This window comes from Leptonychotes weddellii, chromosome 13 (assembly GCF_054177405.1).
Source record: "Leptonychotes weddellii isolate Sample4059 chromosome 13, ASM5417740v2, whole genome shotgun sequence".
In the NCBI taxonomy this organism is placed as follows: Eukaryota; Metazoa; Chordata; class Mammalia; order Carnivora; family Phocidae; genus Leptonychotes; species Leptonychotes weddellii.
The window spans coordinates 7,454,787-7,473,771 of record NC_138381.1 but is presented as its reverse complement, the minus strand read 5'-3'; the positions used below and the strand labels follow the sequence as shown (position 1 = coordinate 7,473,771).

At 36.8% G+C, this 18,985-nt stretch overlaps 1 protein-coding gene across 1 annotated transcript in view; it reads left to right on the top strand.

Moving 5' to 3' along the window:
• Window positions 1-18,985, top strand: part of DOK6 (docking protein 6) — a 229,105-nt gene that overhangs the window by 60,502 nt on the left and 149,618 nt on the right. Inside the window, exon 2 of the mRNA XM_081801046.1 lies at window positions 5,956-6,075. Coding sequence (XP_081657172.1) covers window positions 5,991-6,075 — 85 coding nt within the window. The 5' untranslated portion in view covers window positions 5,956-5,990. The remainder of the gene's footprint in view (window positions 1-5,955; window positions 6,076-18,985) is intronic.

Below are 18,985 nucleotides of genomic sequence, written 5' to 3'. Positions count from 1 at the left end.
GTGAGCGCTGTGAAGTGTGCAAGACTGTTGAATCACAGATCTGTACCTCTGAAACAAATAATGCAATATATATTAAGAAAAAAAAAGATAGCAGGAGGGGAAGAATGAAGGGGGGGAATCGGAGGGGGGATGAACCATGAGAGACGATGGACTCTGAGAAACAAACTGAGGGTTCTAGAGGGGAGGGGGGTGGGAGGTTGGGTTACCTTGGTGATGGCTGTTAAAGAGGGCACATTCTGCACTAGGTGTTATGCACAAACAATGAATCATGGAACACTACATCAAAAACTAACGATGTAATGTATGTTGATTAACTTAACAATAAAAAATTTAAAAAAAAAAAAGCTAAACCCAGTGAGGACCAAACACAATAATTTATTATTTCCATACGAAACTAGTTCTGAATCTTGCAATAAATTAACACGAATGTGATTTAATGCTATTTTTAAGTTTTATTTTATTTAGTGCTATATGATTTTGGCGGATAGTCTATTTTCTATATATGTGATGAAAAATTTTTCACTGTTTTCAAATATAGCCTATTTTGGATCATTTCACTTTCATATCATTAACCTAAGGCCTAAATTTAGTGAATGTAATAAAGCTCGAATTTAATCATTTATTCAGTAAGCATTAACTAAAGGTCTGCTATGTAAAGACCTCTTCTGATTCAAAGGGTTACAGCCATTCTCTCCCCAGAATTCTGTGAAAGAAGGATGGAAAGAGACTCAGGGAGGAGCCCTCCTCCGTTCACTGTATTTCTATTTTGCACTTTCCCTGATCTTTTCCCTTACAATCAATAAACCCATTCGTCCGATAATTCACTCATTTAACTCAGCCTCTCTTCTCCATTTGACTGGTTATCCCCAAACATTTTCCAATTTTTTTCTTTTGGAAGTTACCAAACTTCTTCATTTAACTAATTTTATACATAATGAAAACATTATTTGGACGTCAGTTCTAGAGAAAAAGTTACTTACCTGAATTAAAAATTTGAGCATACCTGCAAGCTATCTGAAAAAGACATCTTAATGAAAAAGCACTTCCATCATGAAGAGAAAACATAGAAAGCATCATAAAACATTTTGTGCCTATATTCCTCTTTAAAGAAATTTGATTTTTTTTTTTATTTATTTGAGATAGAGACAGAGGGAGAGAAAGAAGAGAGTGAGTGTGCAAGCGGGGGGAGGGAGAGGGACAAGCAGACTCCCTGGTGAGTGGGGAGCCCTACTTGGGGCTGGATCCCATGACCCACCAGATCACGACCTAAGCGGAAATCAAGAGTAGGAAGCTCAATCAACTGAGCCACCCAGGCAGCCATAAAGAAATTTAATTATTTATACACTATATGTAGGTAGAAGTTTGAAAGATAAAATGAAAGACAAAAGGCACTGAATCTGTGGGAAAATAAACATTTTAAAATGCAGTGGGTTTTGATGATTGCGTTTGTATTTAATCTCCTCTGTTCTGCAAAAATAAAATAGAGGAAGTAAAATATGGAAGATAATTCAGCAAAAACACTAGTTAAATAATGATGAGACAAAATAAGTTAACACACCATAAAAGTTTAAAGGATTTCAATACATAGTTTTCCTAAGAAAGAACAAATAAAAAGCATAGGTATAATTATTTGAAGGGTGACTATCAAAAATGGGTTTTAAAAAACCAAATCATTGTATAATACTTAGACAAATTCAGCTTATCTGCAGCAAAACTGTTCGATCAAGTATGCAGATTACAAAGCTTAATACTTTTGAGATAAAGGCTTGAACTAAATAGTACAACCCCCCCCCTTTTCCATGGGGGGCACATTCCAAGATACCAGTGGATGCCTGAAACCAGGGGTAGAACCAAACCCTATTAGACTGTTTTTTCCTAGACACACATACCCATGATAAAGTTTTATTACAAATTAGGCACAGTAAGAGATTAACAACAATAATAAAATAGAATAATTATAATATACTGTAATGAAAGCTATGTGAATGTGGTCTCTCTCAAGATATCTTTTTTTTAAAAGATTTAATGTATTTATTTGACAGAGAGAGACACAGCGAGAGAGGGAACACAAGCAGGGGGAGTGGGAGAGGGAGAAGCAGGCTTCCTGCAGAGCAGGGAGCCCGATGCGGGGCTTGATCCCAGGACCCTGGGATCATGACCTGAGCCAAAGGCAGACGCTTAAGGACCACCCAGGTGCCCCTCAAGATATCTTGTGCAGTACTCACCCTTCTCCTTGTGATGATGTGAGATGATAAGATGCCCACGTGAGGAGATGAGGGGAGGCGAGTGACGTAGGCGATGTGATGTAGTGTTAGGCGACTTTGACCTCCTGATGCTGTATCAGAGGAGGATCATCTGGTTCCAACCACGTTTGAGTAACTGAACCCGTGGATCTGGGGGGCACTCCTGTACTACAACACTATGAAGAGAAAGGACAGAGTGCTGACTGTTTCTCAGAGTTTGCTGCATGAACTCCGGGCTGTCCCTAGCTGTTCACAGGATCCCAGGAGACGCCTTTCCATCTTGGCCCCTGGCCACCCTCCTCAGTCCAGCATCGTTCCTCCAGCACACTCACACAAACACATTCACATATCCACACATACCCTCACACGCGCACACACACACACTGACACATTCACACTCACACATACTGTCACAAATACCCACACACACTAAAACACACTCATATGCACACGTCACAGACTCAGTCACACACAGATACACACTCACAAATACCCCCCCCCACGCACACACACACACTCACATGTACATATGCCCTCCCCTTCTTTCTGCTTGTCCTGCAGGTCCCTGACCACATCCCTTGCAAGCTGCTCAGCCTTTGCCACAGCTCCCAGGTCCTATGGACCAAACCCACAGCCCTGCAGGGTACCACATTTAGACTCACCAGCCCGCCCCGCTAGACTAACATTAGAGACAACAGAAACTGTGTGTTTTTCACCTAACCTCCTAGCACAGAACAGTGCCTCGCTTATAGTGAGTTCACGGTAAATTTTTGTTAGAAAAGAAATGAACTTCTACTGATACCTGAATTGCAAGGATGTCTCTCTCCCTCCCTCTGCCTCTCTCTTCCTCTCTGTTTCTCTCTCTTTCTGAAATTGTCTACGCTTGTCATTAATGTGACTATATATCCTCTACTTTTATTACTTTTGCTATTCCTATTCCTACATGCTACTGTACTGTTAAAATGCTGAAGTATTATATGGTTGTTTTGTCTATTGAATCCTAGGGCAAAAGAATTAATACAAATGAGTGACATATTTCTTTAACTTCTGGGAATGCGCTGACTTTGTATTTAAAGGGAACACTGGTACAAAGGTGTCATACTTACATGACATACTTTGTCATACTTAACATTTTTATTTTGATCCCAAACAGCATTGCTACTAGGTAGTCTCAGCTCCATCTATGGAGTATCCGAAATACTGTCAGGTAAAGTCGTGCAGATGAGATGTTAATTGCATGTGATTTTCCTGATGATTTAAAATTGTGGAGTCCTGAGAAATATTCACGACATAAAAATATAAAAAAGGGAAAATATAGTCATATTGTCTCCCTTCACAGAAATGTCAAGGATTTCTAGAGACACGGCATGGAAATTGGTTTGAGATTTTGATTTGTTGTTTAAAAAGCTTTCAAAACTTTTATATAAATCTTATAAATCAAAACTCCTCTATCTGATGAAAATGATTTCCAATACATGCTGATGCTTCTTCTATCAAATTTTTTCCAGGAAGACTGGCATTCCCTTACTAAAAATGATTTTTCATGGAAGCTGTGAGTTTCAGCCAGTGCCCCTTCTGTATATTACTGGCCTTGTGACTGGAAAGGGTTATTTTTTAGGTTCCCAAGGAAAGGCCTAAGCAGCCAGATGTAGGCTCTGATTCCACCTGAGCAGGAGGCCAGGCTCACGTGAAAATCTACTTCCTCCCTGCCCTAGGTGGATGGTGTGTTTTGAACCACTGAGGGGATGGTTCATGACACACGCAAACTGTACCTTAAGAAACACCTTTCATGCCTAGAGCATAGGAACTACTGTTCTCATTAGAATGGTCCCTGTGGAGGACTACGTGCTCTTTTTCTTTATTTTTTTCACAGCATTTTATGGTCTTGATAAAACTAAAAATAAATGACAAATTTGGCTTGACATCTCATTGATCAAACCTATTTTTGATGCTAAGGCAGTGTGACTAAGCGCAGCAAGAAAACATTACCCGAGTTTGATGGTATTGACTATTGAGCAGAGCAGTTGGTATTCAGATCCCTAGAGTCAAGAAAACCTGTCACAGGTAACTTTTTTTGGGTAGTTTAAAATGCCAAGGCAAAGGTTGGAATGTCATCCGTGGAGAGTAACAAGAGATTTGAAGGAAATCTATATTAAACTGTTCTAGTACAGATTTATGCTATGTGGGAGAGTCAGAAATGTCTCTGGGCGGTTGTCAATGGAAAGTTCTCATCCAATTTCTGGGCAGCAGTTTTGGGGCTTGGCCCCAAATTTTCAACCTCATACCCTTTTTCAGATTCTTCATATTATAATATCTAGAAGATATGGGCTGCAATTCTGTCTTGGTGCTGACTAGTGATATGGGACCCAGGTGTGACTCTACTTACCCACCTCACCCACACAGGCCTTATATAAGAATCAAATTCACTTATGTTTGTGAAAGTGTGAGATACTACAAGAGTCTGTGTAGGTGTAAGATGTTCTAATGTTTCAAGCAAAGAATAAACTTGCAAATATAAAGAAGTTGGAAGATAACCAATATCTTAGATAATTGGAGTTTTCTAAAAGGGAAAGTTACTTTGAATATTCTATCCCAATTTCTTTTTAAAGTAAGGATGGACCATTTTTGATGTTTACAGAAGAAAAGCTATCACATTCTTGTGCTGATCTTTGATCCATTGCAGTTCAGAATGAAGGATCAGAGCTTTGACCCACCCAAATCTAAGTCACATTCTCTCGTTTATTTTAGTCTGACATTTTTCAAGTATTCATTTATATATCTTTATTTTATATTTAATTAATTTTTCTGAGTACTTGCCCTCCAAAAATTAAATCAATCTAAAATATACTAGATAGTAAACAATATTCTCAGATTATTATTTGTAAATAAGATAAAGTACATTGGAATAAGTTAAAATGACTTTAAAATATGTTATAATGTCAGCCCATGGGAATTAATTGTGGGGATTTTTTTCACTTCTCAAAAATAGGGTTTTTTGTTTCATCTTTTTTTTATTTATAAATTCAAGTAGCCAACTTATAGTACATCATTATTTCAGATCTAGTGTTCAGTAATTTATCAGTTGAGTATAACACCCAGTGCTCATCACATCAGGTTCCCTCCTTAATGCCCATCACCCAGTTACCCCATCCCCCACCCACCTCCCTATCCACAACCCTCGTTTTGTTTCCTAGAGTTAAGAGTCTCTCATGGTTTTCTCCCTCTCGAATGACTTCCCATTCAGTTTTCCCTCCCTTCCCCTATGGTCCTCTGCTCTGTTTCTTATATTCCACATATGAGTGAAACCATATGATAATTGCCTTTCTCTGATTGACTTATTTCATTAAGCATAATACCCTCCATTTCCATCCATGTTGATGTAAATGGTATTCATCCTTTCTGATGGCTGAGTAATATTCCATTGTATGTATATACCACATCTTCTTTATCCATTCATCTGTTGGTGGACATCTCGGCTCTTTCCACTACTAGGTATTCACCCCAAAGATACAAATGTAGGGATCCGAAGGGGCACCTGCACCCCCATGTTCATAGCAGCAATGTCCACAATAGCCAAATTGTGGTGTTTTTGTTTTCTTCAGGTAGATTTTTAACTCTTACCACCTACTTAGGAAAAAGGTTCAGGAAGTTATCTTCCTGTCTCATTCCTGCGCAGCACTGCCTGACTTCGGTGGTGTGTGTTCATTTTCAGAGCTGGAGGCCGAGGAGTGGTGCAAACATCTCTGCATGGAGTGTCTGGGGACCCGGCTGAATGACATCAGCCTTGGCGAGCCCGACCTTCTGGCGGCAGGCGTACAGCGAGAACAAAATGGTGAGTGTGACTTGCCTTCCATTATTTAGAGTGCCCTAATGGTTGTAGAACTCTGACACTGGGAGGGACCTTAGGAACGTTTCAGACCAACAATTTTTAGAAAAAAGTAACCTAATCCATCTGAGCTGTGAAGAGACTTTCCCAAGGTTGCATAGCAACCAGGAGAAATTCCTAAGGTACAACCCAGGTGTCCTGACCTCTTGCACTGTGACGTTTGCAATTTATCTAAATAAATAACTAATAAGTTAACTCACTAGATAGGGAGTTTTGAATGTACAACATTTCTACGTTTTCTTCTTTGAGAGTTGTTGTAGATTTAGAGTCTAAATTAACAAATTGGTTTATCATGTTACTTGTCAATAGATTTTAGGGAATTTGGTAATACCATGTCTTAGCTCAGGCTGCCAGAACAAAGTACCATAGACTGGGTGACCTCAACAATAGGAATTAATTTCTTACAATTCTGGGGGCTAGAAATCCAAGATTAAGAGTTGATTTCCAGTGAGGTTCCTCTTTTTGACTTGCAGACAGCCATCTTCTCTTCTCGCTGTGTCCCCACATGAGAGAGAGGGAGAGAGGGAAGGAGGGAGGGAGGGAGAGAAATCTGTCTCAGGTCTTTTCTCATACAGCACTAATCTCCCACTATGGGGGACCCACCCTCATGTTCTCATCTAAACTTAATCACTCCCAAAGATTCCATCTCTAAATCACCTCAGAGGTTAGAGCTTCAACATGAATTTTAGGGATGCACAATTCAGTCCATAGCATACTATAAGTATGCAAGGATGAAATATCAGGGTATAATAAAATTGAGGCTTATGTGATACACATTACTTACTATCCTGTTCTCTAACCTAAGAGGCATTTCTGAAATTCTGCATGTTCTTGCCTAGCACCTCTGAATCATGAAATCAGAGTAATGTGATGAGCTCCTTTTTCTTCATTTTTTAAAATAATTATAATCATCACTAGATGACCTAATAAACTAAATGCAAATAGAAACTTTTCAGTGTTGCTAATTTTTGATGGCCTTTTTGAAAAGATGGAGAGGCACTGGTGAAGCTTGCCCCTAATTATTAAAAAGAAATCCTGGAATTATCTGTGGCTTATAAATTAGACAGCACAGCTAAAATTGCCCCAGGATAGCATTGGTGATCATGAACTTGTTATGACTAATAACATGCTAACAGCCATCACTGTTCCGTAGCCCATTAAAAAGCATTATTTTATTGTTTGATGCTAACCTGAAAAAAGAAAAAAAAACAAGTTTTCCCTGTTAATTGGTCACAAACACATGTGGGCACCACACCTTTGCCGATACTGGCAGTTTTCAGAAAGTCATGGAGGCATTTCTGCAACTCTTCTTCCAGCTTTCATTTCACATTCCAGTTCTCTCCCACACTCTCCGGGATGAATCTCATCTCTCTGATCTGTTTCCTGACAGCTTGTGCTACCTACAGAACATCCACAGGCATGCCGCTCACCCACCGTTTCAGAAAAGGAGGAAAGAAACTCTTACTGATAAACATTCGTAAAGTACTTCATAAAGGAAACATGAAGAAAGGGAATAAATTAGGCCTGTGGGTGGGAGCATCACTGTGTGGCTCATTTAGTGTGAATTGTATGTTTTTAAAAGATTTGAGGTTGTATGGGCGCCTGGGTAGCTCAGTTGGTTAACGTCTGCCTTCAGCTCAGGTTATGATCCCAGGGTCCTGGGATCAAGCCCCGCATCAGGCTTCCTGCTCAGTGGGGAGCTTGCTTCTTCTCCCTTCCCCTCTACCCCTTCCCCCCTGCTCGTGGTCACTCTCTCTCTATCTTTCTCTCTCAAATAAATAAGTAAAATCTTAAAAAAGAAAAAAGATTTGGGGTTGTATATGGTTTCCACCAGGACTAATGGATAATGTACTTCTTTGGCTTATTATGAATTCATTTATTATTTTTTTAGATTTTATTTATTTATTTATTTGTCAGAGTGAGAGAGCACAAGCAGGGGGAGTGGCAGGCAGAGGGAGACGCAGGATTCCTGTAGAGCAGAGAGCTCAATGCAGGATTAGATCCCAGGACCCTGGGATCATGACCTGAGCTGAAGGCAGATGCTTAACTGATTGAGCCACCAAGGCATCCCTATGAGTTTATTTTTAATTTCATAATAATGTCAGGATAATTTACTAAGATATATAGCACAAGCAGACACGGCCTGCCAAGTAAACTTTTCAGGCCACAGTCTGAATGCCTGCTATGCCCCCTTACTTAGCTCGGAAAATTTACTCTCTCCTGATTTTAGTTTCCTAATGAGTGAAAATTAACTCATGATGGTTTAGTGAGGCGATGCAAAATAGTCTACTAGAGAAGATCTGAAATTATATTAACATGCAATGCCATAAATGGTTTTCTTAGCTCTATTTTGCTTAATAGTCCTAACTTCATACAAAGGGATAGATGTTCTTTTAAAAATACTTTTAGAAATTTATGAGCAATTATTTAGTTAGAGAAGGTAGTGTTTGGTTCTTCTAAATGACCCCCTAAAGGGGCGCCTGAGTGGCTCAGTCGTTAAGCGTCTGCCTTCGGCTCAGGTCATGGTCCCAGGGTCCTGGGATCGAGCCCCGCATCGGGCTCCCTGCTCCGCGGGGAGCCTGCTTCTCCCTCTCCCACTCCCCCTGCTTGTGTTCCCTCTCTCGCTGTGTCTCTCTCTGTCAAATAAATAAATAAAATCTTTAAAAATAATAATAATAAAAAAATAAAATAAAATAAATGACCCCCTAAAAATACATGGTACCCTAGAAGGAGATCAGCAATCTTACTTAAACATACAACATGCACTGTCACTGAGACTCTTTAGCGTTCAGCATTAGGAGGAAACTTCATGAATGGAAGGGTCTCCTTTCCCTAGAAATCACTCTCCACTTGGTGAATTTCTTTTTGAGTCCCAAGGCCACAGACAGGGCCATTGCTCTAGGCTCTTCAAATCTGCGTACACTTTCTTTAAAGTGCCTTGGGTTCAGGTAATAACATCTTTCCTCTGTTCTTGGCCCCTTGAAGTCTAGCTAAAACTTTTTAAAATAGTCATTCATACCATAGGAGAACATGAAAAGCATAAATCTTGACAGAATATCAGGATTACAGGTTTTACTATTGCTAGCTTAAAAATTTCAGTGTGTGTGTGTGTGTGTGTGTATACACATACTTGCTGGCTAGGAGAGAAACATACACAGATTGACCTACCCTGATTTTCTCACTCGCTAATCAACAGACTTCTCTTATAAATATGATAATTCCATTGTATGGTCCCCTTGAAATAAATACCAGTGGTTCTCATGGTAAAGACTAAAAATGGTCTTTGGCCAACTTCAGCCCCCACCCTTGGGTCCCATGGTTGCTTTAGGGACACACCTGTTCCTAAGACAGTACACCTGTTCATTTTACTATGTGTAAGGAAAGTACTTACTGTTTTAGCTAGCTTATTAAAGTCTTTCAAAAATAACATTATCTTTTAAAACTGTCCTTTCATGTCTTTCTATCACTATTCCAGACTCTTCAGGTATAACACTTCCTGAAATAAATAAAATTCTTCACTTCCTAATACATGTTTGAAATCATTAATATGTACAGATTTGAAAGATTTGTCATTCCAGATTCAGGTTTTTTTCTTAAGGTGTTTTAGTATTAAATTATATAATGTATTCTTCATCAGAAACATTATTTTACTATTTTATCAATGGTGTGCTTGGACGTAATTTGGAATTTCTCCTAAGAGATGAGATCCATATGCCTGCAGAATTGATGTCAGAAATGACATTGTTGTGGCTTGGGGTGATCTTGTGGTACCCTATCATCAAGGAAAGACTCACTGCTCAGGCTTGACCACAGCATTTTTTTTTTTTTTGACATTCGGAATTGCTCCTTCTTTTCTAATGTTTTTCTGACCCTTCACAGAGCTTGGCCTTATTTACTCTGAGACCAGCTAAGAATAAACATTTGTGCAAATAATTTTTAAAGGTGTAATGTCTGTTGCTGAGATAAAAGTGGTTATCGATTAAATTCTTCGCTCTAATCATCTTTATCTAGTGCTGTCAGCTGCTTTCATATTGACTCAGAATCCCACATGGTAGAGGAGAAAGTAAACACACACACACAAACTTATTCTTAGACCTCAGATAACACTGCCACAAGAAGTGTATATTAAGTCGACATTTGAACTTTAAATTCTTACAACTTCTAGAATCTTCACATCTTTCTGTAATATTTAAGGTAGCCTACACTGACCTTAAAATGTATGGTGTTACAATTAATGGTCATTTATAAAGGATTCACTATACATAATAGCAATTTTAGAAAACAAAGGTTACATGTTAATCATTAATAGCAGAAGTAAGCATCGTAACCAAGAAGGAAGGCACTTGTAGAAAATTCCTGCAATTGTTGTTGGAAGCAGATTCAGAGGATATGTCCAGTTTGCTACTGATGCAAGAGATCACCATTTGGAACAAAATGGAAAAGTAACTCAGACTTTACCATCTGGTTAATTCAGAGTCAGATCTGAAAGTTTGGTTTTATCTAGTAACTAGTGTCCCTGCTTATGAATGGACTAGAATTGGTACAAATTTTTACTTTTAGCCCAAGAATGTGTATAACTTTCCTCCAGAAGCAAAGCAGTATTCCAGTGTTTTTTTCTAAATTATTTACCTGGGTTTCCTTAGTAACCATGCTTCTTACATTCCACTCAGACACTCTTGTATGTCATTCACTCATTCAGTATTCACCCATCAAACATTTTTGAGGCTATGATATGCAAGAACTAGGCTGAGGAAATGTAGAATTATATAAAATATCGTCATTACTTTCAAGAAGCTCCCAAAGTAGTGAAGGAGACAAACCCGTAAACAAGGTGCTTAATTAGATCATTGTGTTTTAAAATAACGCTGTGTTACTCGTCACACAAAATCTCAATAGCACAGACCTTTATCATTCATGCACAGATGGGTTGGCCAGGATTCTCCTGACTTAGGCTGGGTGCTGCTGAGATTGGCCCCAAGCTATACAGGTGGCCATGTCTTTTCCATTATATCTCTTACCCTCCTTACACTAATGGCTACCCAAGGCATGTTCTCAAAACAAAAAACAGTAGGGCAAGCAAGCAAGCCCAAACTTGCAACACAAATTAAGCCTCTGCATGTGTCATGTCCACTGATACTCCATTGGCCAAAGCAAATCCTATGGCCAAACCCGAAGTCAGGAGGCCAGCAGGACACTCTATCTAGGAGGCCATGACATGAGTTGGAACTTACGATCTACTATGGAGAGGAAATGAAGAATTGAGAAAAAAAATGATCCAATCTACCATCTGAGGTGTAAAAAGTGCATGCTCAAATAAAGGGAAAATGATGTCAGAACAGCCTATCTTCTTCTTTTTTAAAATTATTTTTTATTCCTCCAAACAAGCTTTTTCAATCAGGCAAATCTGCAATTCTTAATGCCCATCAATAGCTAAAGCCAATATTTGCAGAAACTTACTCACATGGAAAATGACCAGTTAATGACAAAACAATGACAACAGTAACAATACAAGTCTCCCTATTTTAAGGATCTTTTCCCCAATTTTTCAAAAATGATCTGGGGTAAATCATTTTCATTCTTATACACATTCTTTATAACCATTAAAGAAAAGTTTTCCAAGTTTATTTTTTTTGTCCATAGAACAACCATGAGCAAAACCAACTTTTGCATGGGAAAAAACCTACACATACCTATATTTAAGCTTCTAAAATGCCATCCACATACTCTAGTATTTCCCAAAATGAGTTCCAGGAAATTCTACTGCTATTACTACATGTTCTCTGAAATGAGGTTATCAGTGGAGTAAATTTAATACTATATAACACTGTTTTGGGTTGAATTGTCCCCTCCCCAAAATAAGATATATCGAAGTCATAGCCTTCAGTCCCTAAGAATGTGATCTTATTGGGAATAGGGTCTTTACAAAGATAACCAGGTTTAAATGAGGTCATTAGAATGACCCCTAATCCAATATAACCTACAATATATCCTTATAAAATGGGGAAATTTGGACACAGAGACAGACATGCACAGAGGGAAGATGATGTGAAGACACAAGCAGGCGGACTGCAGTGATGCATCTACAAGCCAAGGAAGGCTAAAGATTGCCAGAAAACACCAGGAACTAGAAGAAGCAAGATGGATTCTTCCCCTAGAGCTTTCAGAGAGTTCATGGCCCTGCCAACACCTTGATTTCAGATTTTTAGCCTCTAGAACTATGAGATGTTAAATTTATGTTGCTTTAAGCCACCCAGTTTGTGGTACTTTGTTACAGTAGCTCTAGGAAACTAAAACCACTCTGTATAATGATCACAACATACATTAACAGAGTAAAGTTATTGAGGTGTCCTATAGTAAAGACCTTGTTTAAGTTTGTATAATGTAACTTTTCCCAAACTCAATTTTCTGTGTGTCTCTTTCTACACATAACACTTATTCATACCCTGTAGAACTTACCTTCCATGAAACACATCTGAAAATGCCAGTATAGCCCACGGAGGTGATTATCTACAGGGAAGACTGAAAGGTGAAGATAATGGGAACAGCCACCCCATCAGGAATAAGATAACATTCATAAATGCAACACAAAGTCTTGAACAGGCTACACTCTTTGCCTTGCCTTGTGTTGCATTGCTTTAATTTCACTGATGGATATTGACACTGCATATAATTAACAAACCTGGTTAAAACTACCACTTTCCCCATTTGGTGGTCTTCAACATGCACTACAATGGAATAAAGGTCAATACCATATATATTTCTGCCTCTTTTTTTTTGTTTTGTTTTGTTTATTTTTTTTATTAACATATAATGTATTATTTTATTTCTGCTTCTTTTCGCAGTAAGTGCTTCAGGCAGTCAAAAATGCTTTAAGTACTTCTCTTACCACATTGCCAAATCAAAATGATCCTTTGTCAGACTGAAACTGTGTCATTGCAAAGTGAGATGCATACTGGAAGAACTATCTTGAAACACCAAAGGACTGGTCGTGTTTCCTTTGCCCTGGAAACATTCCCTGTACAAACACAGTGAGAACAAAGATGCAAATTTCAAAAGCATTTTTAATAATGTGAAAGAAAAACTTTTGAGGGGAGAATGTTGAATCCAGAATTACTGGTATTTCCCAGCCTCAGGCAAGAAGAAAAGAGAGACTTTGAAAATAAGTTTTCTGGAGAATAAGAAGTAAATGACTTGCCCTTCCCGTTTCCATGGGAGTTTGGGTAGACAGAGACACATGTTTATATCTCCTTATATAAACTGGAGATTTCTTCAAGAGCAAATACTAGAATTTGATTCTCCATATTGGGTTTGATGACAAGCATGGGAAGAATAGTGGGGAGATGTCAGGAGTGCCCAGAAAGGTGTAAGAAGACAAAGAGAGCCTCAACTGTCTCAAAACACAGTGTGGCCTAGAAGGGGTGCCCAAGTTCCTATGTGCCCACCCTGGACTCCAGACACTATCTAGGAGTCGAAGTTGCCATATCACAGGAAAGCAGAGTGATGTAACTTCACAGGGATGTGGATACATACAAACCAGATAAGAGGACTCCCATTTCCTCTGTTGACTCCTGTGACTATATCAATTCAGCCTAAGATGAAAAGGGGAGGAAGATCCAAGATTGAACTTGATCACACATTGGGTTAAATGAGACTTCCTTTGACAGAAAATAAATACAAACATACAAAAAAGAAAAGAAAACCTTAAATGAATTCAATATATAAAAATGAAATTTCACTTTTTGATACAGCCAAGTTTTGATGAACTATTTTTTTCTTGCCACAGTAAAACAAAATAGCCTAGAGCATAAAATTCCAACATGGAACCTGATAACAAAAGTTGCCAGACAAATTTAGTGTATCATCAAGGTGTATTCCACTTCTAAACTCTGGGGTCATCAGCAAGTGACAGAAATTCTCTAAATCTCAGCTTCCTACTCTTGAGAATGATCATGATAGTGTGTATCTCATAGGATTGTTGTGAGGATTAAGTAAAACCCAGCATGGGAACCAAGTAGCACAGTGCCTGGCAGGAAAATCAGTAGGTGTCTGGGACACAGGTGAACGTCACCATCACACTCACGTCAGGAGCGTGCTAAACAAGTAAATTCTGGGTCCCCCACCCATACCCACAAAGAAAACATTTCTTAGGATGCAGGGCCAGATGTCTATATTTTAACAACCTCAGTGACCCTAATGTGCATTAACATTTGAAAACTTTGGGTAATAAACTCGATTATAATTAGCTTCAAAAAATCTACCAGTGATTTTAGGATTTAGTCATTTGACTAAATACAACATCCTTGTATTATCTTCTTAATACCTGTTCACATTGTACTGGTAGCCCCTTTTTACTTCATATGGGTTACGTGTGGGTTTTTTTTTTTTTCTTAATCTGTATCATCAGAGATTTACCTATCTGTGAGACTTCTCTTCATTATGTTTTAAATTGTATTGATTTCTGCTCTCATTCAATATGAGTTGCTTCACAGATTGGGGTTTAATTGCAGGTTCTTTTTCAAATCTTTTGAAATGGATGTTTGATTATTAATTTTCAGCTTTTCATTTTTCTAATATATTTTGTAAAGCTCTACATTTTTCTTTGAGTACAATTTAAAATTCCAATAGCAACAGTATCTTTCTCAGTGCTCAGGTTATAACGGTTGTTAAAATCGGAGGGGAAAGTGTTGTGAGAAATGTTTTTAATTTCCATCTGCCATAAGGAAAAAAAAAATTTTTTTTAAGATTTTATTTATTTGACAGAGAGAGACACAGCGAGAGAGGGAACACAAGCAGGGGGAGTGGGAGAGGGAGAAGAAGGCTTCCCACAGAGTAGTGAGCCCGATGTGGGGCTCGATCCCAGGACCCTGGGACCATGACCTGAGCCGAAGGCAGACAGTTCACTGACTGAGCCACCCAGGTGCCCCCATAAGGAAACATTTCTTAATATTATCTCTGATTACAGTATTCATAAATAAAATCTAATATGTAATTTAAATCTTTGAACTTCACTGGATAAAAATATTTTAAAAATAATAAAGGAAATAGTTAGGAACCATACAAAATAAAAGCAACATAAGTAAAGCATTAATAATTTGACAACAAATTGATGATAAATTTTAACAAGTTATCTTTTATTAAAATATAGCCTTTCTCATGCTGGGTTAAAAATAATCTAATTTTTAAAAATAATCTACTTTATACCACTTACTAGAGATTCCAATTACTCAAACTGACTCACAAAAAAATAGAAAATCTAAAGAGCCCTATACCCATTAAAGAAATTAAAATTATTAGGGCCCCTGGGTGGCTCAATCAGTAAGCATCCAACTCTTGATTTCGGCTCAGGTCATGATGTCAAGGTTGTGAGATCAAGCACTATGTCAGGCTCCATGTTGGGTGTGGAGCCTGCTTAAGATTCTCTCTCTCTGCCCCTCCCCCCTTCCTCTCTTAAAAAAAAAAAAAGAAAATTATTATTATACAACTTCCCATATACAAACCCTACTCCCACATAATTGCAATGTTGAATTCTATCAGGCAGTTAAAGAAGAAACAGTAACAATTGTATGCAAACTCTTTCAGAGGAGGAATTCCACAACTCATCTTATGAGGCCGCTATAACCCAGATGCTAAAACCAGGCAAAGTCAATATAAGAAAAGAAAATTACAGACAAGAATCTTTCATGTATATAAGTATAAAATCATTTTAAAAATTAGAAAAGGAATATTAAGTATTACATGGAAAGATAATACACTGTGATCAATATTGGTATGTGCCAGAAATGCAGACATTTCCTGAAGTCAATCAATATCTTTCACTATATTAAGAGAGGGAGAAATCATATGATTATTACAGTTGATCCATAAAAAGCATTTGATAAAACACAATATTCATTTATGAAAACAACTCTTAAAAATTTAGGAATAGGATCTCAAACTGATGAAGGACACCAATGAAAATCATTCAGAAAATATAATTTTTGAAGGTTAAGATATTGAATACTTTCCTCAGAAGATTGAGAATAAGACAAAGATATCCTTTTTCACCAATTCTATTCAGTATTCCACTTATTCTACTTAATGTTCTGATTTGTGTACTATAACTAGAAAATAAAGTAAAATCATAAAAATTGATAAAGAATAAGAAGCAAAGATAATGTACCTGGAAACTCCTAAGAAATCTGTGAGAAAACAACCATAACTAAGTGAACTCAGTGATATTTCAGGATAAATATTTAATATGCAAAAAATGTGTATGTATGGGCATGTGTGTGTAAACATATAGATTATATATATATAATATATAGAGATTTTATATATATATATACACATTTACATTATATCCATATATATTAGGAATGGGCAATTACAAAATGAAATACAAAAATATCACTTACAGTACCATCAAAAACCGTCACATACTCAGGAATAAAACTGGCAAAGTATATAACCAGACCTCTACACTGAAAATTAAATATTGCTGAGAGAAATTAAAAGATATCTAAATAAATGGAATGATAAACTATGTTTTTTATGATTGCAGTAGTCAATTTTGCTAAGATGTCAGTTCTCCTTAAATAGCCTATAGATTTGACACATCCGCCAATAAAAATCCTAGAAGTCAGACATTTTTTTCTAGAACTTGATGAGACAATTTCAAAATGCATTTGGAATGAAAAGGCCTAAGACTAGCCAAACTATCTTGAAAAGACAGAACCAAATTGGAATGGGTACCCTTTCTAATTTGAGGATTTATTATAACTGACAGTGATCAAGACAGACAATAGACAATAGTCTATGGAACAGAACAGAAAGCAAATGATTCATACATATGAATTAGTAATTTTTGACAAGGACACCAAAGTCCTCTTTCACAAGCTTATTGGTAATTTCAATGAGAAAAGGAAAATGTCTTTAATAAATAGTTTTAAAGTGACTGGAAATCTATAGGGGACACGATGAACCTCAATCCCTACCTCACACTATTCAAATACCAATTTAAGATGGATGTGACTTTGAAATAGGCCAACATTTCTTTTATAAAGCACTGTAAGCAAACTATAAGAAGAAATAATTTGGACTTCATCAAATTTAAAACTTTGCTCATCAAAAAAGCACCATCAAAAAACTAAAAAGGAAATAAAAAATAAAAATGGAAAGCCACAAACTGGGAATAAATTAGTGATGTGGTGAAGCTGGATGCTCCTCGCTCACAAGAACCTACTAGAACAGGCAAAAATAAGATACAATGTTAGAAATCAGATCAGTGGTTGGTTCTGGGGCATTGGCAGCTGGAGAATGGCATAAGGGAACTTTCTGGGGGGGCAGAAAAGTTTTGTATCTTAATGTGCCTTTGTCAAAACTGAAAGAACATTATAAGTAACATATGAACATTTCATTATGTTTCAGTATATTTCAGTATACCAGTTAATTGTAAAAAATAAAATGCTAAAACTGCTATGAAAAGTGTAGGAGAATATTATGCTTCTTTCATTAACATTAGACTTATTACAAAAATTAAAGAAAACCATTTTCCACTTTCTGGACTTACATAAATATTATAAACAAAATAACAATCTGAGAGGAAGTCTTGGTCATAAACATGGTAGGAACAATTTCTAGTATATAGAATTCTCACTGACAATGCAAGTAACAGTAAACTCAATTTTAAAAAAAAATTCTGGCAAAAGACATTTATATAAATGAATATATAAAATAGATATTTTAATTGGAATATATATTGGTAAGGAACTTCTGGAAATCAATTTGGCATTGTCTGATTCTTAAAAAAGTTTATGGCATTGAATCTAATGATTCAGATTTTAGTGCCCAGCATAAGTTAATAATTAAGGATATTAAAGTGATCCAAAACTTATATATAAGAATAAAGTAAACCCTATGACTGAATATGAAATGACTGAATTATTCAGTAAATTGAGCTAAAAGTTGATTATTGTACTGAAGCCTAATTTATATTAGACAAAAGTTGGCTTAACTTTAATATTCATCAAGTAGATTATTATTAAATAAAATATGGCATAGCTATACAGTGGAATATTATGTATTCATTAAAAATTATACCCCCAAGGAATATTTAACAGCATCTGAAAATTCTTATCAATAATAAGTACAATATAGATGGTTCAATACTTTGTATTTAATATAATCACAACTGTATGTGAATATATTTGCATATTAAGATACACTGTTACTTTAACAAAGATGCTCTCTGTAAGGTATAATAGCAGTTGAGTTTTTTTTTTTTAATGATTTCCTGCATTTGCTAGAGTGAACATGATTTACTTGGAAATGCAGATAAAATTCAGTCAGCAGTCATTTTTTTTGTTAAAAGAAAGGAAAAGAGAAAATTAATTAATTAATTGCTGGGGGATTAAAAAATATGGCTTTTAAAATTTTTTTTTATTTTTAAGTCCTGCCAAGTGATTGAAGAAATGCAAGCATTCCAATTCATAGTAGCCATTGAACAGATGGCATCTGGCAACTGAATTTTTGCTATTGCCACATTATAATAAAATAAATTTTGACAAATTTCAGTACCGTCGTAGAAATGAAGTCACAATTCCTGAAGATTTCCACACATTTTGATGAGTATAAATCATGCTTTGTTTCATTGCTGGTATAACTGCATTACACAGATATCAGGATGTGTCTGAATGTACAAATATCTGCTTCCTCCGTGTGGCCCCATTTCTAAAGCTGCTGAAATTGAAGGCTGACCACTGCAATATCCTAATATTAGGGAAATTTAGAGATAAGAATATAAGGTTTGGGATGATCTTGAAACACCTCATTATTTTCTGAGTAATATCTGGTTCTGTTTAATTCCTTGACACTTCAT